At 37.0% G+C, this 23,822-nt stretch overlaps 2 protein-coding genes across 4 annotated transcripts in view; one reads left to right on the plus strand and one right to left on the minus strand.

Annotated features, from left to right (window-relative positions):
• kif20a (kinesin family member 20A) overlaps positions 1–3,243 on the plus strand; it is a 21,542-nt gene extending 18,299 nt beyond the window's left edge. Inside the window, exons 18-19 of one of the 2 annotated variants that reach the window (XM_082141255.1) lie at positions 844–981; positions 2,217–3,243. In XM_082141255.1, the coding sequence (XP_081997381.1) occupies positions 844–981; positions 2,217–2,564 (486 nt within the window). In that variant the 3' untranslated portion in view covers positions 2,565–3,243. The other variant, XM_082141256.1, reaches the window with a different exon arrangement.
• Positions 3,239–22,665, minus strand: cdc23 (CDC23 (cell division cycle 23, yeast, homolog)). Of its 2 annotated transcripts, XM_082141300.1 has the most exons (17): positions 22,540–22,665; positions 21,496–21,568; positions 21,207–21,344; positions 21,069–21,111; positions 17,578–17,598; positions 17,313–17,418; positions 16,319–16,451; positions 16,027–16,204; positions 14,587–14,684; positions 13,836–13,917; positions 13,247–13,400; positions 6,471–6,590; positions 6,310–6,385; positions 6,154–6,215; positions 5,997–6,075; positions 5,774–5,893; positions 3,239–3,561 (listed from the first exon to the last, which is right to left on the minus strand). In XM_082141300.1, exons 1-17 carry the CDS (start codon positions 22,647–22,649, stop codon positions 3,394–3,396), a joined length of 1,761 nt encoding a protein of 586 aa, XP_081997426.1. In that variant the 5' UTR covers positions 22,650–22,665; the 3' UTR covers positions 3,239–3,393. The 2 variants fall into 2 exon arrangements, with proteins under 2 accessions (XP_081997426.1, XP_081997427.1); XM_082141301.1 differs by lacking the exon at positions 17,578–17,598.
• Positions 22,666–23,822: the final 1,157 nt, after the last annotated feature.

Consider the following 23,822-nt stretch of genomic DNA (forward strand, 5'->3'; position numbering starts at 1 on the left):
AGAGTATATCTAGCCTAAACGTTTTCCTTTCAAGAGCTGTGAGTGATTTTTCTTTTTCTCATCTTTACTGCGTTTTCATTTATTATTACTTATGACATCATAGACAGCAGGAGATCCCATAAGCTGCGTTCACACCAATACACAGCTCTCTTGTGAAATATAAGATGTGGTTTGTCCCGTCTGGACAATTTTTAATCCCTTAAGACATGACTGTGATGCGTGATGCTTGTGGTGTTTTCTGGGATTGCTGTCTCACTGTCCGAGGACAGTCCACATTAACTTCATCTCCAGAGCTGCTCTTCACCAGCATTTCATTTGATATTATTGTCAAATACAGCTCAGAAACTCAAATGTCTTCACTAAAACCTGCTGAAATACATTAGTCTACTACTGTGTAGGAAAGTACTTGTCAAATTAATAATGATTTTTAATACATTTCTATTAAATATATAAAACAGAATTCAGAAATATTAAAACAGACAATACCAAATTTAGGGGAAAAAAGGGCCTGTTGACTTTATAGTAAATGTCCAGTTCATCAGTGCAAAATATTTCAAAAACAAGATTCAGTTTGTTAACTTTAATACATTAGGTATCATGAACTAACAATGAACAACTTTTTTAAAGCATTTATTAATCTTGGCTATAACATTTATTATTTCATGTTCGTTCATAATACATTGGGTGGAAATGTTTCTAGCTAATAAGTGTTCTTGTTGTAGACGAAGTCCCTCCAGGAGGCACTTGATGGCACAGTCTATTCCTCCAGTGTTGACTATTTGCATGATAGTCCCATTATATGCAGAATTTGTCGTGTGTAATGTGTGTGTGTTGTGTGTGTAGAACCTGAAGCAGCTGCGGATGGAGCTTCAGATGCTGGGTGTGAAGCTGCAGTCGGGAGAAAGAGCGTGCTGCCGTAACACCGATGGAGAGAAACTCCGTCACGCGCTCTCCTCTGCAGACAGCAAACTCGCCAAACAGGTAATGAACACCAACACACTCATGTTTACATGAAGTCACCCAACATTTAGAGTTTGAACATTACATTTAAAGGGGATATTATGCTTTTTTGACTTTACCTTTCCTTTAGTGTGTAATAGCTGTTTGTGTATGTAAACAATGTTACAACAATGTCAATTATAAGGACATTTTAAATCTTGTAAAGCTGTTCTAGTAGACCACCTGAACAAAATTATGTAGCTGTGATTGAAGTTCAGTACATTAGTTTGTAATAAAAAGGAAAAAGAGTGTTGTTTTTAGCTATTAATGAGGGTATTCAATAGGGCTGGGTATTGGCACAAATTTCACGATTTGATTTCAATTCATTATCGATTAATTTGGATATCAGGTACAGTACATGGCAAATTTCCACAAGGAAAGAAAAGTCAACTAATGCTGTAAACTATACTGGGAGTTGTGTTGGGACTACATTACTATGATACTGAAGGTTTAAATGGACTGATTGGTATACAAACACTTAAATTGCACAAGGAACTTTATAATCAAGTTATAATACTAACTTTATAATTGCATAATGTTTCTAGTCCAATTTGGCTTTTTAAATATAACCATTTAAATGGTGGCTTTTATAAAAACTTGACTGATTTATTCAAACATGCATTAAATATTGAAAAACAGAAGAAAAAAAAAAACTTTCATTTCAAAATAAACTGCACAAAGCCTATTGTGATTTATTGGATGGGAGGCGCGCTACAGTGTTCTGTTCATTCATCAACTGAAGACCGCATAGACTAAAAGATTGATTCTTGATATTTAAGAATCAATATCGGTTCATAAAAATGAGAATTGATTAAAATTGATGAATCTTTTTTTAAATACCCAGCCCTAGTATTCAACACAAGTTGACGTCTTCCTGGAGAGTTGGTCTGTACTACATCAACACCCCTTTCCCTCTTTGTTTCTTCCTATATTCTCTCTTTAACCCCTTTCACTCTAATTTAGACTGGTCCTATTTACTAAGAACAAAATCCAAACAATGACATGAAAATGATGCAAAAGATTCACATGCATCCCTTGCTCTAAAACTACTTCAGCTTAATTCCTTTCCTAACATGCTGTTTCTTGTTCTAAACCTCCTGACTTAACCAGATTTGATCTAATTGGTGTGATTTGAAAAGAATTAACGACAGGTGATTCCAGTTTCCACCTCACCTTTTGCCCTCTGGCCTCTCTAACCCTGTTCGCTGCGTCTGTAGGATCAACTGCTGGTGGAGCTGCACACCAGCCTTCAGCTGGTCAAAGCAGACCTGCGTAAGAAAGACGAGATGCTCGGTCAGTATCAGCGCGCTCAGCCGCCTCAGGCCCCCACGGCACCCGGATCCTGCAAGAAGAGGGGCTGCGGGGTAGCGGTAGCTTATGTGGAAAACCAGCCTCCTGAAAAACGGCCCTTCTTCCGCTCACTGTTCCCCGCACGCACGCCCTCAAAGACCCCCTCGCGACAGGCCCGGCAGAGACCCGATGTCAACACGCCCTACACCCGCGTGTTACGCTCACGCCAGCCCTCTCCTCCGTCCACTCCCATCCAGCTCAGAGTCAAGTATTAAGAGCTGGACACTGCGACATTTTTAAAGCAGCTTGCTTTTCAGTCTTTAAGTTTGTTTTTAAGTCTTTTAAATATAATCAGGTGGCCTTGTTGACATAAATGGGCCTTATTTTTGCATTATATGACAATGATTGTTTTCTTTCCTTTTTTTCTGAAAACATTGTATTGGTTTTCAGGTGTTTAATTTGTGCTCAAGGGTTTCCAATGTAAATAGTAGAAAAACAGTCACTGACTACTGTCATTTACAGGTTTTTTTTTTTTTTAACACATGTACATGTATGTATTATGCAAACCAAATACAAGATACAAAGATAAAAGTAGTGCTTCCAAATATTAACCTGCATTCAGTGTTTCCCAAATGTATAATAAATCTGAGCATTACTCCAGTCCATGCCATGCTTTGCAGTTCATTTTAAAATATTTCATGGTTGCTGCTTCATATTTGGCAAGTTTCAGTGTTATTGTCACCAAATAAGCATACACGTTTTTCCCCTTATGTTTGTAAGTGGCCAAATGCACAGATTTAAGCACTACATTGTGTTGGCTGCTCTTTTGCACATTTTGCATGAGTTTGGTCATGTTCGTTTTATGGTTTGTCACTTTTGAATGTCTTTTCTCTACACTGTATATAATCTATAAACGAAATGGGTGAGTTTTGTAATAAAACATTCAACCTTCAATGTTTTAGCATTTTTATTTAACACAATGGCCACCTTTTTCTGTACAGGCAGTTATTTACAATGTAGCATACGGGAACAAAGATGATCAAAGCATCAAAATTGAATGAAGTTTCTAGGTGGAAAGACCAGCCCGTCGGCGACTGGGATGAGTTAGGGTGTAATAGACGACAGGTCGAGTGGAGATACTCTCCTGACTGGAGTGGTGTTGTTGGACAGAGGGTTGAAGACGCAGGGTAATGACAGGTCTGTAGATGAAGGCTCTCCTTGCTCCCGCACCGCAGAGATTTGTCTTAACAAAGCCTTGCCTTCCTCTCGTGCCTGAAAAGAAGCAAGCAAACAAGTTCGACTAGTAGTGCTAGTTTATTAAGTGAGAAAGCAAGCTCCAGAAATTCAATATTGAACATCTACAAAGAGGAAATAAATGACCAGAAATTGACTAAGCTATTTTTCACTAAACATGGGGTGTCATAGTAGTCCTTGCTGTAGAATATAGCCAAGTGTGCTGCACATGTCTTAAAGTGAAGCCAAAACATCTTGATCGACTCCCTCTGGTGGCTGGCTTTACATGTTTTGGATGGGATGTAAGCCTAACTAAAAAAACAAAACTATTACACTTAAAATAATTTTATTCCAAAGATGGTTTCTGTCATTTTAGGTAGTTTTCAATCACGCTGATGCAAGTGATTTGGTTTTAGTTAGTAATTTGATGCTATAAAACAGTGTGTGAAGTCGTGATTGCCAGCTGTGCTTGTGATTGAGTCTGCAGGAACAGGACTACAGTATAGGTGGGATCATCACTACTGCAGACTCTGGCTCCAAATTATGTAATTGGCGCACAATGTCAACCACCATTTTCCTAATTATGTTGGAGGCTTCAGTGTGCTACACCTTTTCTAACTGATCAGACTTACGGGTTTACTAGCAAAGCCTAACATCTAGCCTAGGGCATGCTAGCAAAATGTTAAAACATGCTGACAATGGCCCTCATTTATCAAAAGTGCGTACACCTGGTGTACACCCAAAACCACGGTGACTTTGAGATTTATCAATATGGACGTTGGCGTACGGCACGCTCAAATCCTACGCCAGCTCAGGAGGTGGTGTACGCACGTTTTGAGTTAGTGCGGAAATGCGCAGAAAAACAATTCCTAACACCACAAAACGCACTGACAAACTAAAAGATATGATATATTATGACCCACTGTAAAAAAACAACAGCATAGTAATTATAAACTTCAGTGTTTATTTTTGTGCAACATGGACTTCAATGTTTAATTTGTGTGACTTTACCAAAGCATTTGATTTGTAGGCATATGTATTCCTTCAGTTGCGAGCCTGTGCGCTTTACCTGACGTTTCAAGTTTATACTTTTGCCTGGCTCCGCAGCGCGAGTCTCCGCTGACTGCGTGCGCACCTCCCCAAACGGACGAGGCGTTTATACTCGACGCGCTCGCCGTTGTACTATTCTTTGAAACTATGGTTAGGCCAGGGTTAGGCCCGGCAGGTGCGCACGGACTGGGTTCAGTAATGAAAGGCTTTCAATGACCAAACAATTATTCAGACTGACAAAATAATAAAAATGACATTCTTCTTTTAAATAATAATAATAACGACATTCTTCTTCTAAATAACAATAAGCGTCATTAATAATAAAAATCATAATAATAATAAGGAGAAGAATATTACAAATTGTCATGCAATTATTAATGTGAATGAATCACATCATCATCACTATTGTACACCCCAATACATGTGACGTGATACGAAATTAAATGCTAATTGTTTCAAAACACGTGCTGTAAAATAATGCATTGTGATAGGTAATTTGCTCATCCAAGTTTCTCTTCTTTGCCGTCTTCCGTGTGTCCATGGCGTAAAATGAGGGCGTGGGGGAAGCGGAGACTTGAATATATAGGGGCGTGTTATTCTAATGACGATCGTTTTCAGCCGCGGCATTTATCAAGGGCAGGTATTGCGTACACCTGGATTTCAAAGGTACGCACAGCTTCATAAATCAGGCGGTGAGAGGAGTGTAAGCATAATCTTACGCCAACATATACGCCCGTTTCTACGCAAGAATGATAAATGAGGGCCAGTGTGATAAATCTCATGTGGGCAACATCTTAAAACAGCTTAACAATGAGTTAGCAACATTGCTAAATCGTACTATCAATGCCTAACAAAATGCTAAACTGTTAACAAAATGCTAAACCATGCTAAGAACTTCTAGAAATATGAAAACATGCTAGCAACGTGTTAAAACATTCTAATCAATTGCAGAACGGTAGAAATGTCAAAACATGTTAGCAACTAACAACATGCTAGTAACACTTCTATATGAAAGAATGTCAATGAACGTCAATATGTCTGTCTTACTATATAAAAGCAAGGCTTTAAAATCTTAAATCTTACAAATCCTTAAAACCTGCAAACTTAAAGCTTTTTAAATTACTTTCTGGCTAAATTACTTATTATCTTAATGAATCTGAAATAATACCATAATGAAGGGTGATGAACGGAAGACACTCACGTCATTGTAGTCGCAGCAGCGCTGAGCGCAGAGAGACGCCTCATCATACAGTCTGTTCTTGAAGTAGTACTGGCCTAGATAACGCAGAGCGGTGCTCACCTCAGCATGCTCCAGCTGCTCCTGAGATCGAAAAGACATATTTCTTCTAATCATGTGACTATTAACATCAAATCAGATCTTGATGTTACTGTACGCATGACGTGCAAAAACTCCAGTAACTTACACCACATGAGAAAATATCCTGGATGTAGATGATGTAGCACTGTGCAGCGTCGTCAGATTCATTCAGTTGCTCGTGAAGCCTAGAAGCAAACATACAGTTTCACCAAAACGGGCAACGACAACACTATGACCATTATCCTGAACCAAACCTCACTCACTTTGCCAGCTTTAGAAGAGCCATTCTCTCCACATCCCCAACCGAATAAGCCCTCCAGTAACACTGAACCCACAAAAACAAAGACTTATTGGAAAACAATTTCACATTCTGAGAGAAAATGATCTATTTCCAGTGCTGAATAATCATAACCGTTCACCTTTTTGGCCTCAACTTGCTGAGACAGTTTCTCGTAACATTCACCAAGAGCTACAAGCATTCGCGAGTCGTTGGCCCTGATACAAACACAGCTTAAGTGAACTTTCACGGGTCTATATTGCATAAAACAGACCAAATGATGGGTGTACATGATGCACTCACCTGAGTTGATGGGCCTTCCTGTAGTAGTAGAGCGAGTAGAAAGGCATTTTGAGGATCTCGTAGGTCTGTCCGAGTCCGTACCAGGCCCGGTAGTCCCTTTTGTTCACTTCAATTGCATGTCTAAGAGACAGAAGAGACAATGCATTACATTAATGTTTTAGGCTAAAAATGTAGCATTTACTTTACTTCTTAACATGAATGCAACAATTCAGAATGACTTCCTGGTCCAAACAAATAAAAAAATAATAATAATTGAAATAATTCTGTATGCAAATTATATATACACAATTCATTATTATAATAATAACAATTAAAAAAATATATATGTTTTTGAAAGAAGTCTCAACAAGGCTACATTAATTTCAGCAAAAAGTCAAAACAGTACTACTGTAAAATATTATTACAATGTAAAAGAACTGTTTTCTAGTTGAATAGATCTTAAAATGTAATTTATTCCTGTGATCAAAGCTGAATTTTCAGCATCATTACTCCAGTCTTCAGTGTCACATGATCCTTCAGAAATCATTCTAATATGATGATTGGCTGCTCAAGAAACATTTCTTTTTATTATCAGTGTTGAACACAGTTGTGCTGCTTAATATTTTGGTGGAAAACCATGACACACACACACACACACACATTGGCAAGTCTTAAAATAAGGTAAATTATTTAACAAAAACTAAGCCAAAATGGAGAAACCCACGCATGACAAACTAAGTACACCTAAGTAAGTGTTACAGTCAAAAATGTCACTTCTATCGTTTAAGGTCTGCATTATTATTTTAAAGACTTCTTTAAAGTCATTGAATTTTACTTTTAAAACATTTAAATACAAATTGCCCTCTAAATGTATAAAATCTGAACTGCCTGTAGCATGAGCCGTCCGACGCTGATCATCAAACGTCTTTGATTAATTGATCATCAGCAAGTGTGATCAACTCTATAGACCTTACGCACCAGAGAAACGAGGGCGCCGCCATCGTTAGAATATTGTCTTTTAACTTCCGTTTTTGCGGTCACTCTGTATATTTCTATGGCATTGCTGTCCAGGAGTAATTAGCTTTTGAAGTGGATTTACTTAATGTAAAGTTAACAAAAGTTATCATGAGGATTGTAATGTTTAAAGCAGATGACTAAACAAATGTCAGTCGACCGGGAAGATTTTAAAACGAGCCGTTCATTAATAAATACGCAAAATCGCTGTGAAAATACAGACTGCGTGTGCGCAGACTGGTGCATAGATATATATACACTAGATGTCGCCTTAAAGACATTCGTTCCAATGAACTGCCGTAGACAAGGCGACTTCTAGTGTGTATATATCTATGCACCAGTCTGCGCACACGTCAGATCAGATCACTCGGATATGGCTGTGTATAAGTGGTAAAAACGATATAAATACTGTTCGTTTTCTCACACAATCCGCTCGTTTCGTGTCTTAGGCCATCAATGTGTACTTACGACGGGGAATTGTTTAATTTGGACGACGGGGAATTGTTTTAATTTGGACTCTGTGCTTGTGTTTTGAGATAATGACCATAGACCTGCATTATATGACTGTCAGACAAGAACGGTTTGACCTAAAAATATAAAAATTGAAACTACTGCGGAAAAAAAGACACCTACATCTTGGATGCCCTTGAGGTAAGCTAAAACATACCAAAAATTAATTTCAAAGTGAACTATCCCTTTAAGACCCGTTAAATGCCAGATGATTTTTTTACTATGTCCTGATACGTAAAACCATAGAATTCAAAAGGGTGTACTTTCTATTCACATTAATAAATAATAAAATTAACAAAGAAATATCTTACGATTACTTTAATACATATGATTATACTGTATTTAATAATAATAATATATTATATTATAATACAAGATATGTTATAATAAAAGTATTATCAGAATTATTATTGTTATATTATTTTACAGAACAACAGTAAAATTACAATAGGGTCATTTCGTGTCAAAATTGCGGAAACTTCCCCCGGCTCAAATCTTTGATTTTGTTCATATTTTTTTCTGAAGAAAGAAAAAGATAAATAGTGATGAAAGCCAAAATATTAAATGTAATGGCTGTAATCCACTATTTTGTAGAGGGGGGTCAAAATTACAATTTTCACCTAAAATTTGGAGCCAAATTACAGGGGGTAAAAATGACATTAAAAAGGCAGCAGCATCATTATTTATTTTTTACACAGAGATTGGTAGGTCTATTAGTAAAATCTGTTGACTTTAGCAATCTTTGTAGCATTGTATGCTAACAGTGACAGTTCAAAATTGGGAAAAAGCAGTTCTTGTGTATTTTGCCCCAAGTTTGCATGCCTGTAACTCAAGTATATTATCAAAGATACCTTAAAGCTGCCGTCGGCAACATTTTTTTGATCATATTCAGTGTAATCGACACTATAATCCGACAGAACAACATAAATAAGGTGGTTTTAGAAAAAAACCCGAGCTTCTAACTCCACCTGGAGCGTGTTATTTGTTTTGCAAAAATCCAGCGCTCCCGCTTCATCAGGTCCAATCAGCGCAGGGGGGTGTGAGATCTGACTGTCAATCACAGGTCGTGCACACGCCACAGATCCCCCTCACTCGCGCACGTTAATATCACATGCACACGCCACGCCTGAAGTTCGCCTGGAGATTGCATGAAGCGTGATGGCGGAGAGAAAATCTACTAACAAGCTTCCAATTCCTCCGGTTATTGCTATCTATGGATAGATTAGCCAGGGCAGCCTACCTCCGAGTCCATGGTGTTGATAGATGCTGAAGAGACGGACGCGTTCACAGAAAATCAGGTACACACGCACAGTGACGCACTGACGAGCACGACCTCGATGGGAGGGTGCTCGCTGGTAGTGGGGAGGGGCATGAGAGTTGTAAACATTCAAAATTTTGGCTAATCGACCCAATCTGCCAGACTTGCCGACGGCAGCTTTAATACCCTTTTATATTTTGGTTTTTAACAAACATTTATTTTGGTATCTTCGTTTTAAAGGCCCCATAAGGTACAATGCCAGAGATATTGAGATCTTAATGTGGCTCCATGAGTAAATTGGTCAATTTCCAATTGGTCAAAAACCAAATGTGGGTCACTTTTGTTGTGGGAAAATTCAGTTCTTCTGTATTTCGTTTGTCTGATACCACTGTTGGTCTCATCAACTCATTGGGAAGCCAACCCAAACTGGCTAAATCTGGGGTTATCAGTATGGAAAGTTACAGAAACTGGGAAGGAGGAGTAAACTTTATGGAGACATAATAAAAGCCTATGTTTCTTTGGGTCTTTAGGTTCTGTCTTCCGGTCGCTAGGTAGCTGTGGTGACCTGACCAGACCTCTCTAAGAGAATACACTTTTTCTCTTATAAAACAATTTGCCTGTAAAAGTTTTCTTTACCTGTTGATGCTGTTAATTAATATTGTATTAAGGAAATTGCCAAAACACTTTACATACAGTTTATATTATTTTCTTTTAAAGCAGAATATCTGAACAACAAATAATGTTGAAACTATATATGCATCTAATTTTTTTTCTATCAACACAACTGCATAGATCATACCTGTCTGATTGCCATAAATATTATTTTTCCAAAGATTATGTGCTAATAAGTATTAAAGATATCTCAATATGATTTTAGATTCTAGTTCTTAAACTTTTCTTTTGAAAGGCTCTATATGGTTCAATCCCATAGATACGGGAATCTCAATGCGAGTCCATGTTCAGTTTGTCGCATTAATTGGTCAAAACCCAAATGTGGTTCACTTTGCACACCGCTGATACTTGTTGCATTTAAAGGGGAATGTCTGAAGAATAAATAAAGTTGAAACTAGAAAAATATGTTGTTTCCTTCTATCAAAACAATTGCATACAACATACCTCTCTGAGTGCCAAAAATCCCCTGAAATGGTCACGTTGAGGCACATAACTTGCCCTCAAAAGTGTATTTATATGAATCTATATTTGAATCAGTTTCAATGGTATTTAAAAGAAAGGATTTTGTTCATTTTAACAGCTTCCGAAGCTAGCAAGAGTTAAAATACGCAGTACCGTAACTACGTTACCCCATTGACATCCCAATATCTCCAGGATTGAACCATCTATGGCCTTACAAATTAAGATTCCAAAAGAAAAGTTTCATAAGAACAAGAATCTAAAATGACATTAAGATATCTTTAACACTTCTTGAGTTAAAGACACAAACTTCAGAAAAATATATTTTTTGGCACTCAGCGAGAGGTGTTGTATTCAATTGTTTTGATAGAGGGAAACAAGATTGATGTGAGGAGATCCAAACAGATTTTATTTCTCATTTATTATTTGATCGTCTGATAAAATTGATTTTATCATCTGACTGGATCTCCTAGCATGAGCACGAGTTGGTGAATTGGTGATGCTTCGCAAGGCATAAACAGAGAGGTGAGTCTTCTGGATGTTACGGATAGTTTGAGTCTGTGAGCTAGCCTACATCTTGCAGACCCAACTCTTTCATATTTTGGCTCGAGACAAAGAAAGAGCTGGGCCGTACGACAATCACGTATTGGTGGACAATTGTCCCATAAAGGGAGTGATTGCCGTGGTTAGTGAGTGTGCGCTCCAGTCGGGAATCATTGCTTCGTCAAAGTGACCGTTATTTGGGATGTAGTCTCCATGTTCCTAAGACTCAAGCAGCAATGACGGCAAATACACTTTGCTATATAAATTATAATTGGAGATCCAGTAGTCAGCAGACATAGTTGCAGTAAGAGAAATAATATTTCTTTCATAATCAGGAGTTAAAGTTTAATGAAGAAACATAACATGAACAGTTAAATCACTTCTAAATAAAATCTAAGTCACAAAATATTGTGATCGAGAGCTCTCTTTCTATAAGACACATCGCAAAAAAGCAAAGGTCTGAGTCCAAAGTAAGACTAACCTACACAGAAAATGTGTCTTCCTTTTCTACAGTTAACTTAGATGAGCGAAGCCAAGTTCCTCTTTTCATTGTATATTGAAACAAGCCGGCCCCACCAGAAACAGCCACAAGGTTAGACATCTGGCTTCTGTGGTTTCGCACCCCTGGGGTGAGTGTACAGTTTCTCATTTTGTTCTTGACCATATGAGACACATACATACACATTAGTATTTAAAAGAAGCGTCTCTTGCACCCTTTCCCCTAAATGCTAGATGTCTTTTCTGCTGACATATTTAAGATAACATCTTTAGCACTTTAACAAAAACATTTGTTCCATTGTGGTCAGTCTAGTGGAAACTTTAGATTTCTGCTCATGTCTTACAGAAAGAACATAAGGTTAACTACATAGAGACATCAAGATTAATCATTGAACATACATTTCAAATGATAATAATGATAAACACAACCAGCTATTTATTAAAGATATGATTAATTAGATTTGATTAAAGATAAAACAAACAAGAGATATAATTTGTAACCCCTTTTTTCTGCTTCATCAAAGATACATTTATAGTTTCAGTATTATTTGTTCTTCAGACATTCCTCTTTAAACACTATCAGTTATTTGAAAAGTTGAAATGGTTGGTTTTTGACCAATGGAAATTAGCCAAATTTAACAATTTGAACATGGAGTCACATTGGGATCCCCATATCTATGTGATTGAACCATATTGGGCCTTAAAAATGAAGATTTCAAAAGAAAAGTTTAATAAGAATTAGAATCTAGAAGGATATTAAGATATCTTGAATACTTTTAGAGTTACAGGCATGCAAACTTTGGAAAAATAATATTTATGGCACTCAGACAGGTATATTCTATGCAATTGTGTTGAGAGAGAAAAAAAAACTAGATACATTTCTAGTTTCAACATTATTTGTTGTTCAGATATTCCCTCTTTAAAAAAATTTTTTTTAAAAGATGTAAAGTGACCCACATTTGGTTTTTGACACCTGAAAATGTGTACAATTGACCAATTTACTCATGGAGCAACATTAAGATCTCAATATCTCTGGGATTGAACCATATAGGGTGTTTTAAATTAAGAAATTAAGATACCAAAAGAAATGTTTGTTAAGAACCAGAATCTAAAAGGATATTAAGGTCTCTTTAATGATTCTTGAGTTACAGGCATGCAAAAGAAGTGCTTTTTCCCATTTTTGAACTGTCACCGTTGGCATATAATGCAACAAAGATTGCTGAAGTCAACAGATTTTACTAAAGGTGTATTCACACCTGACTCAAGTTCGTTTCCCCCCTCGGTGCGGATCTTTGTGGCAGGTGTGAATACAGCAATCGCACTCGGGTGCGGACCAAACAACCGAGACCCAGATGAAGAGGTGGTCTCGGTCCGCTTCCAAACAAACTCTGGTACGGTTCGTTTAAGGTGTGAACATGAACCGACCCAATTGATTTTTACGGAGATGAAATGCCCATATGCTACATTAATCTGTGATCCATCCGGACCAGCTGCCACACGGTTCGGCACGCATGTGATTCGCGGATTAACTACAAAATGCAACCATCATAGAGTGAAAGTTTATCATTTGGACGTGTTCAAACTATTTTAAACGCAAAAGAGGCGGAAATCGGGACGAGCGCGCACACATATAGAGAGAGAGAGAGAGAGAGAGCGCATTTTAGTCAGCACTCAAACACTGAATTGATTCCTCTTTTTCATTAACTATCATACAGTAACACCAAACACCTCCCCTCCCCCCAACCATTTTTTTTACCCTCGGTTGTGTGCAATACGGGTCATATTTTTCAGGTCTGAAAATACGGAAATACATCTAAATACGGAAAAATCCCATCCCTGGTACCTGTAGGCCTGAATGGCAGCTGATGTGTTTTTCATCTCCATGTACTCATGACCCATGAGGGTCCAGGCCCCCAAACAGCGCGGATTCAGCTTCAGAGCACGCTGAAAATACAGGGCGGCTTTCTCATGCTGAGACCGCAGACTGTAATAGTTACCTGTGAGCGGACAACAAAACAAACAGTTTTCAGTAGCGACCTAATGGCTGATGTTCAATTTCAAGGACATATTATTATAGACTATTTCTTCCTCAGGCTATTTTGTCTTGTTTTTCTTGCATCCTCGTTGAAGAAATCCAAAACTTGCTAAACTGGAAGGCACTGTTTTATGCACACACGCTTCCTTGTAAAAATTCAATACAATAGCATCCTCTTATCAACCAACTGTCCAGATCACCGATACTGAGCATAGTGTGTCACTTAACCAGACTTATGACCATCGACACGACATCGTGTCCACTTTACATCCCCTAAGAATCACGCACTTAACAGTAAGAGTTTGTCTGACCGACATGTACAGTGACTAACAATAATTCATTTATATATATATATATATATATATATATATCTGACTAAATTTGTTCTCATCCTCACCTATGACGCAGCATGTCTCCACTCTGTACTTATCTATCTCCACCAGATTATGGGCCAGATAACTGAGCTCCGGCTTCATGCTCTGAAAAATAAGACAAACAAACAGAGGATCTTAACACAAAATTATCTACTAAAACCGAAATTCATTTCTACTTGCATTTTCGTATGATCCTATATATTCCAGTTTAATACAATATCAGCAGATAATCTGTCATTAATATTTCACTGGAACATTGTAATCTGACCCAAGAAACCATATCCTGCAAGATCCCCCAGCACTGTCCAATCCCCCTTGGACCCAAAAGCAATTCCATTGGCTGAGACAACTTTGTATGGGCACTCTATCCTTCGCCTGATTAGAAATGATAGAAAATCACTTTATGTTGACATTTCAGTGTTAAAGTCCGCATGAAATGGAAAACTGTTTTCTCCCTTATTCTGATGTATTTTCAAAGAAATATGAGAATTAATGTCTTTTGAATTATGCATTACATAACCAAAGCTAATAATTGTCAAATTTCAAACATTTTCCTTTCTGTCAATCATAAGAAAGGAGCGCATTTTAGCTGAATAAATAATTGGAGAAGCCCTGCATACTTCAACATAGAAGTCTGTTTTTGACCAAAAAATTGGATAAATGGACTTGGATGAATTATTCACAATAAGACCTATAATATACATTTAGAAAATAGATGTATTAATAGTTGATTCATTTCAGGCCGACTTAAACCCCTGATCAACAGTTTCTTACCCGGACATAAAGCAGGTTGGAGAACGTGTCCATGTTTTCGATGCGAAAAGGATCCTGTTCCCGGAGTTCATTAAAAAGATATAAGGCTTGATCAATATCTGGGGAAGAAAAATTTGGAAACACTTTACAAGAAGCTTCCGTTAGTTAATGCATTAAATAACATTTACTATCAATGAGAAACACATTTGTTACAGTATTTATTCATCTTTGTTAACATTAGTTAATACAAATTCAACTGTTCGTTTTACTTTTACTTTTAATTCTAACAATGTATTATTAAATGTTGAAATTAACATGGATAACTAAGGTTGATAAATGTTTTTTTCATTGCTAGTTCAAGTGTAGTTAATTATTGTCAACAACAAATGGAACTTTATTGCAAAGCGTCATCATTTTGAAACACATGTTATGATAATACCCTTTTCCTCATCCTGTTTTTAATTTAATTTTGTTAAATTAATCCTGTTTTAATTTTCCATCTTCCAAACTGTGTTTGTCTTATCCTGAATCACTACAGTACACCTATAATATATATATATATATTAGGGCTGGGGGAATTAACACGTTAATCTTTGCGATTAATTTGAGATGCTTAACGCGTAAAAAAAAATAATAACGCAATTGACGGAGCACTTTTTTTTTCCTGATTGATTTCCTGTTGCGGCTGCTATTAAAAAGGCCGAAAATATGCCGTCCCGCCCCTCCGTGTTCAGCGATCAGGTTTCATTCTCGCGCAGCTTTCATGAGCGGGTCTTTTTCGCGCCGCGCTTTCCGTTCCGTGTGTGTGTGTGTCGGCGCACTCTCTGCTCAATGTTCTGCTCTGTGTTTGCGCTGCATGTTCTGCTCTGTTGTTAACGGCCCAAACGCTCCAATCATGTACCGATCACGCACTGGAAAAGCAAAGTCCGCTCAAATAACGTGAAATTTTTCAGTAGTAGACTTCTGTTTGCAGTAGCCCTACTGAGCTGGTATAGTCATGCTGGGCAACAGTGATAAAATGACCTGCTCTGATCACATGCTCTGGTAATAATAGCTTTGTAGGACTATATTTTATTTTGATATATATATACATTTTAAACTGATTATGTTGATTGATTATTGAAAAAGAATAATATATTGATTTTTTTTTTTTTATCGATATATATATATAGTAGCTCTGGCTACAATGTTTATCTGCAAGATGCATGCAATTTTGTTCATTAACTGCGAGAGCGTCAAAAGTTACCTTTAATTATATGATTTATTACAATATAAAACCATATAGCAACATTTACACTACATTGTTAATACTATATTGTAATACATTTTAATATTATGATTTTAAAACCTGAAAAAAAAAAAGTAAAAAGGTAGCAATATGCTTGACCAATGAGTAAAAGCATAGAAGAATTTCCTGATTTAGGGATATATAATTTGCTGTTTGCTGCAACTAGCGGTCACCTCGTATGTTATGGTAAGCCACGGCGATCTGGGAGATGATGTAGGTGCTCTTGGCAAACCCTGCTTCCATAAGGCTCTGATATTTCTGTAGCGCTTCTTTGATCATCTGCAGTTCAGTGTACATGTGCGCCATGAAGAAATCCCTCACCCAGCAGTCAGGCAGAGACAGGGACTTCAGCTGAGAAAGACAAAACAGAGAAGCTATTTCAGTATGTTTGTGTGTCTACTTCAGTGTACCGGCCACTGAACTGTAAAGCACGGCAGAGCACAGCTGGTTGGGAAAAAGATGGACCATTTCAATGTTGGTGATGAGATTGCAGAGCTCCAGCCATGATCCCCAGTGCAGAGGGAGAGCGTGTGTCGCAGCGACAAAGATCTCTACTGCCTCCTTCAGCAAATCCAGTTTCCGAAGAACCACCCCATAACTGGTGGAAAACAAGATTATATTAACAAAAAAAGTTAACAAGCAGTCCTAGAAGATCACTAAACTATAGTTTATTTTAGTATTTTCCTATTATGTGCAAACAAAAACTCACTAGTGTTGGGGAAAGTTACTTTAAAATTGCGTTAGATACTTTTAATGTGTTACATTACTTTTACGTTACTTTTTCACAGCTGAGCTGGTCTTGCTTGTTTGCTTTTTTTTAATAACCCCCCAAAAAACTTCTATTTTTGTCATATGTAAAGGCACTTTCACACCAAAAGTGAAATAAATAAGCCTCAGGCTGAAAGAAATGCAAATTCACGCATGTACAGTAGAGGGCGCAACTCAAACTAATTTTTCAGATGTGCTGCCGATCTGGATCGCAGAAGAATAGGACGCATGAGAAGAAAGTTCAACACTCTTACTTCAGCAATAAAAAAAATAAAAAATTAACACAAATGTGATTCACATTTTTGCTTATGGTTGAATTATCGACGGTCAGCAGCAAAAGCGTTGCTTAATAAAGTGAGATTAAATACATTTTGTATATTTGTGCTATTTAACTTAAAAAGTTCGCATTTCACTGTTTTTATTCATTTGGAGAAATACTGAATATGTGAAAAGCGAAACTGCAATAAGCATCATGTTCACAGCGCACACAACACCTTAATCACGATTTCTCTCAACATGGGGACAGGAGGGCTGTCAGAAATGGGAAAACCAAGTAACTTGCGTTACTTATTTGAAAAAGTAACTCAGATATTTTGTTATAAGTTCAAAAGTAATGCGTTACTTTACTAGTTATTTGAAAAAGTAATCTGATTACTTGTAATGTGTTACCCAAACACTGTTTGATACATACAGATAGAGAGCAAATCCATCCAGCTCTCCGGCACTATGTTTTTTGCTCAATTCCACCCGAAGTTCTCGCAGGGCTTCATTTCGGACCTGACCCTTTTCCAATGGACCTGAAACCAAATACATGTGTATGATGGGAGCAGAGGAGACCGTCTGTGCTGGAGACACGGTTTAAAATGTTTTTGTCTTAAGACATACAAAATTCTTTTGCAGCTTTCTATACGCAACTATATACCCAACCACACCCAATGGATCAAGAAGCTACAAACCATTTTCTGTCCTCGCTTGACCTACCATCAATAGGAACAGAACAGAACGAAAGGTTAAATCAATTAATAACAGAGGAGGAAATTAGTAGAACAATTTCTAAATTGAAAGTAAATAAAATGGCAGGTGAGGATGGTTACCCCGCAGAGTGGTACAAACATTTCCGACAATTAATTATTCCCCAACTTAAAAATTGTTTTAACCACGTCTTAACAGGAGGAGAAATACCACCATCCTGGAAACGGGCGGTGATTTCAGTTATCCACAAACCAGGCAAAGACAAAATTGAATGTGGTTCGTATAGGCCAATATCGGTTTTAAACATTGATTACCGTATATTTGCAACAATATTAGCCAAGAGGCTTGAATCAATTGTCCCTGAACTAACAGACACAGATCAATCTGGATTTGTCCGAAACCGACAAACTCATGATAATGTAAGGAGGGCCCTCCATCTTTTTGATAAAATGAAAAATAAAGAATCAATAGCCGTTAGTCTCGATGCTGAAAAAGCATTTGATTCTGTTGGTTGGGAATATTTATACCTAGTTTTAAACAGATTTGGATTTAATAGTAATATTATTGGATGTATAAGATCTTTGTATGACTCGCCATCTGCCAGAATTAAAATAAATGGGGACCTTTCCGACACTGTGAATTTAGAAAGAGGCTGTCGACAGGGCTGCCCCCTTAGTTCGACGTTTTTTGCTCTCTTTATTGAACCTCTTGCTCAAGCAATCAGAGAACATAAAAACATCTCAGGTATTATCATAGGAGACTCAGAACATAAAGCATGCTTGTATGCTGATGATGTCCTCTTAACATTATCTAACCCTAAAGTGAGTTTACCCAACCTCTTGTCCTTACTTAAAGAATTTGGTACCTATTCAGGATACAAATTAAATTTGCAGAAAACTCAGATTATCTCATTTAACTATCACCCATCCATAGATATTAAAAAATGGTCAAAATTCAACTGGAAAAATTACAAAATAAAATATTTAGGAATCCAAATTCCAAAAGATCTTTCTAGATTGTTTGAGGAAAATTATGCTATATTGACCTCAAATATTAAAGTTGATATACAGCGGTGGTCTCTGCTGCCAATGAATATGTATAATAGGATTGATATTATCAAAATGAATGTGTTACCAAGGTTTCTCTATTTGTTCCTGGCACTGCCAATTCGGATACCACCCAAACAATTTTATGATTGGAATAGAATGATGTCACATTTTATTTGGGCAAAACAAAAACCAAGAATAAAGTTCCAAACATTGCAGTTGCAAAAGGAGAAAGGCGGATTGGCTTTGCCATGTTTGGAAGATTACTACAAAGCAGCACAGCTGCGAGTACTGATAGGCTGGAGTGACCCAACATGCGAGGCTAAATGGAAGGAAATAGATCAGTCATATTTTGACACCCCCCTACAGTCCATGCTCGGTGATAAACCTCTTCTCAATAAACATTTAAATTCACAATTGCTACCTTCCTGGATAACAGTACCAATAGAAATTTGGTTTAAAATACTAAAAAACAGCAATACTGAGAGGAGTGCCAGATTTTTAAGATGGCCAGCCTATGATTCTGAGTTTTTACCTTCAAAGACAGATTGTGGTTTTGTGCATTGGTCTCAAAAAGGCATCATGGGATATTGGGCTCTTTCAGATAAGAAGGTTCTTAAAAGTTACTCACAACTTTCAGAGACATATAATTTACAAAAACATGATTTGTTCCGATATCTTCAGCTGAGGCACTATTATGACAAGAATATACATTTTATGGAAGAAGAAGTTGGACTGGTTAAACTTCTGTTAGAATCTTGCAAAGGTAATGCTCCTAAGAAACAAATATCAAAGGTATATACATGTTTACAAGCTACAAGAAACCTCTCAACCACATATATTAGAAAAACATGGGAAAAAGAAGCAGATATATTAATTTCTGAAGATGATTGGTTGAACATATGTAAGACTGCCATGAATACCTCATCTTCTGGTACTTGGAGGGAGTTTACATGGAAAAACATTGTACATTTCTTCATTTCACCATATGTTAAGAGTAAACAATGTAAAGATCCAGACAAAGCTGTGTGTTGGAGAAACTGCGGTGACATCAAAGCAAACCATTTTCACGTTTTTTGGAGCTGTACCAAAATTACACCCTACTGGTCAATGGTGGTAAAAGAAATAAAAAGCATAACAGGACTGGACTTGCTATGCAATTTCACAATAGTCTATTTAGGTAATCTACCTCAAGAGTTAACAAAATCAGAGAAGTATCTTCTGTCAATACTATTAGCTGGTGCAAAGAAAGCCATAACACGCAAATGGCTGTGTGAAGATGTTCCCTCCAAAACAGACTGGTTCCAGATCATCACAGACATTCGCGAAATGGAAAGACTCACATTCTCAATAAGGTTGGCCTCGGACAAATGTAAACATTATTGGAAAAAATGGGAGAACTCTGAACAGAACTCTGCCTTAAAGGGATAGTTCACTTTGAAATTAATTTTTGGTATGTTTTAGCTTACCTCAAGGGCATCCAAGATGTAGGTGTCTTTTTTTCCGCAGTAGTTTCAATTTTGATATTTTTAGGTCAAACCGTTCTTGTCTGTCAGTCATATAATGCAGGTCGATGGTCATTATCTCAAAACACAAGCACAGAGTCCAAATTAAAACAATTCCCCATCGTCCAAATTAAACAATTCCCCATCGTAAGTACACATTGATGGCCTAAGACACAAAACGAGCGGTTTGTGTGAGAAAACGAACAGTATTTATATCGTTTTTACCTCTTATACACAGCCATGTCGAAGTGATCTGATCTGACGTGTGCGCAGACTGGTGCATAGATATATACACTAGATGTCGCCTTAAAGACATTCGTTCCAATGAACTGCCGTAGACAAGGCGACATCTAGTGTGTATATATCTATGCACCAGTCTGCGCACACGTCAGATCAGATCACTTCGACATGGCTGTGTATAAGAGGTAAAAACGATATAAATACTGTTCGTTTTCTCACACAAACCGCTCGTTTCGTGTCTTAGGCCATCAATGTCTACTTACGATGGGGAATTGTTTAATTTGGACGATGGGGAATTGTTTTAATTTGGACTCTGTGCATGCTCTTTGAGATAATGACCATAGACCTGCATTATATGACTGACAGACAAGAGCGGTTTGACCTAAAAATATCAAAATTGAAACTACTGCGGAAAAAAAGACACCTACATCTTGGATGCCCTTGAGGTAAGCTAAAACATACCAAAATTTAATTCAAAGTGAACTATCCCTTTAAGGTATTGACAAGTATTACTCTATTTTATTATGCTGAAATATTAAGTGTAATAGTCTAATGGTATTGTGTGTGTGCAAACTAGATGCTCTGTGTTTCTGTTTTTGTTTTGTGGTCTGCTGTTTTGTTATTTTTGTAAAATAACATTTGTGAAAAATAAAGTAAAAAAAAAAAAAAATGTTTTTGTCTTACCAAGGCTATCAACTGTCTCGTCATCTTTCTTCTTTTCCCCCGACTGAGTGAATGAAAAAGAATATAGGTTCTTCCACATTTCATCTCCAAACAGAAGGGATAGAAAACATGTACAAAAACAATGGTGAAACATCTTACTAGGTAGCGTGAATACATATAAAGGAAATATGCTTTCTGACTTCGGCAGCCACGGAGAAAATATGCAGCTCGATCATATTCCTTCAAGTCAAAATATGATTTGGCCAGACAAAGAGCATCCAAATCTTGGGCGTCCTCCTGGAAGAAAGGGCAAGACGGTCAACGTTTACACCTGCATATCTTCAGGCAAAAGAGATTATCTACACCTGTTATTATTAACATCTAAAAATATATTATAGCCAGCTCTACACTGTCTTATACCGGGAGCAAGACAGAAGTTCAGACTGACCTCAGTTAGCTCCGGTGGTGGAGGGATCTCATTCAGAGGAAGGGTCTCCAAAGAAAATGCCAGTTCAGATGCCCTGAAACAGAAATTACAGGTATATTGTAAATGTTTTAAACACTGCAGAGCAATACATACAATCTAATATATACAGTAGTCAACATTTGAAGTGGATCATAAACCTTTCATCAAAGTTATACATGAATTTTGAACAATACCCGTTCTTGTCTTAGGACAACTTTGATGAACTTTTTTGATCCACTTGAAATGTTGACTACTGTATATGAAGTAAAGATGAAAAACCGCACTCTCTAATTATATCTCATATTTATTTATACCATGTCCACCTACTGTATATATGTGTGTGTGTGTGTGTGTGTGTGTGTGTATATATTCCTAATGTTCCTTGAGTAAGTAGCCTATACTTAGCAAACAGTCTCATTTAGTTCTGATTCTATATGTGGAAACTACATTTAACATGCATTCAGTAGACATTTAGCAATACACACTGTAAATTATTAAGACATTATTAAATAACAACACACAATATTTCAAACGGCACAATACACTATAAAACACAACATACAGCACAGTGCTGAACGAAGCAGAACAAAGATTAATATGATCAGTACATTTAGTTATCTTCTTGTCCTGGACCACCAATACTATGGTAAATATTTACTATGGTGCAGAATGATTGTCATATTTATTCTTTACATGGTACACCAATGTCTTTCAAAGAATATAACGTTAGTTGTAAAGGTATCACTGTGTTATAACGGTACGTCAAACAACATGGCATTGCCATTCTAGGTGTTAAGTGTGTGAAAGCCCCAACATGTTACAGACGTAACTAAATCACGTGCAGAAACATGTGTATGTATGCAGATGACTAGGTTTTGAGATACAGCCACAATTTCTGTTTATTTCATTGTGTTAGCAGCTAGCTGTCATGCTAACTGTCACCCATTAAGACATTAAGAGTGCAATTAAATAACAAACTGGCTGCATTCTTGATATGTGTTGAATTATAAATATAACTGCTTTTACCATTTCACGCTGTGGACGAGTCCTCTTTCTTTGCACTGCGCTATAATAGAAATAAGTTGCTTTTTAATTTGAACCAAGTCACCAAACTCACTGCTGCGCGTAGCCGCCATTTTTCATAAATACGTCATGCCGACGCAACCAGAGGCGCAAGAGCTGATTGGTCAAACTGGAGGATCAGAGTAGAGCGTAGCAGAAATAACGATAGGTTACACCTTTTTCGTACTTTTAAATGTTATCTTGTTGACTGGCTTGTAATGAAACATCTGTGAGACGTTATTTATGATCATTTCTTTTATGCCTTTTTAATTATGATGTTTACACGATGGAATTTCATGTAGGCTATAGAATCTGTCAAATAAAAATTAATAATAGTCTGACTTAACTTATTTTAAATGACTTATTGCATTATATTTAAAACAAGTGATGCAATACTTATTTAATATGGCAAGTTTCTTCAGTGAATATTTATAGGGTATATTTAAATATAGCCTAGGTCTACATCTGAATTATAAAATATATTTAATAATGCAATAGCAGGCCACAGTTTATTATAAAATGTCCATAAACATATATAAATGCGTGTGTGTGTCACATTTTGATGTTGATGTGTAAACAAAACATATTTAAGCATGAATTTCCATAAACACATTAGACATCTGGTTTATCCAAAGTAGCCTCTTTTAGACCTCTCTAATTGACCAAAATGGCTGTACTCTCCGTTCCTCTGTCTTTGAAGTTCAGTCTGTTGTTCATTATCATTGCCAAACCCCTTGTTTGCCCCTTTCCAGTAACTGGAACATAATCAAACACAGCTGAGGTTGGTCAGGTTCTGTGGTGTCAGTCGACTTAAAGGGATAGTTCACCCGAAAATGAAAATTCTGTCATCATTTACTCACTCAAGTTGTTCTAAATCCTGTATGAACTTCTTTGTTCTGTTGAACATAAAATATGATATTTTGAAGAATATGGGTTACCAAACAGTTGATGGGCCATAGGCTTCCACAGGCTAGTAAACCATTGACTTCCATAGGCTATATGGGAAACAAAGTAAAATGTAAATGTGGGCCCAGTAAATGTTTGATTACCAACATTCTTCAAAATATCTTCTTTTGTGTTCAGCAGAACAAAGAAATTCATACAGGGTTGGAACAACTTAAGGGTGAGTAAGTGATGGAATTTTCATTTTTGAAGTGAACCATCCCTTTAAATTAGTCAATTTCACTGTAACCATAACCCTTAATGGTTTGTAAATACAGACAGTGCGTATCTATGGTTTCTACATA

This window comes from Leuciscus leuciscus, assembly GCF_965113295.1.
Source record: "Leuciscus leuciscus genome assembly, chromosome: 16".
Classification (NCBI taxonomy): Eukaryota; Metazoa; Chordata; class Actinopteri; order Cypriniformes; family Leuciscidae; genus Leuciscus; species Leuciscus leuciscus.

Coding starts and splice junctions, on each gene's coding strand:
- cdc23 (XM_082141300.1), bottom strand. CDS start 22,649: ATGGCGGCTACGCGCAGCAGTGAGTTTGGTGACTTGGTTCAAATTAAA. Junction 14,685..16,026: donor GGCTTACCATAACATACGAG/GTGACCGCTAGT, acceptor TTTCTTCCCCAG/ATATTGATCAAGCCTTATAT. Junction 6,076..6,153: donor GCTCTTCTAAAGCTGGCAAA/GTGAGTGAGGTT, acceptor GTTTGCTTCTAG/GCTTCACGAGCAACTGAATG.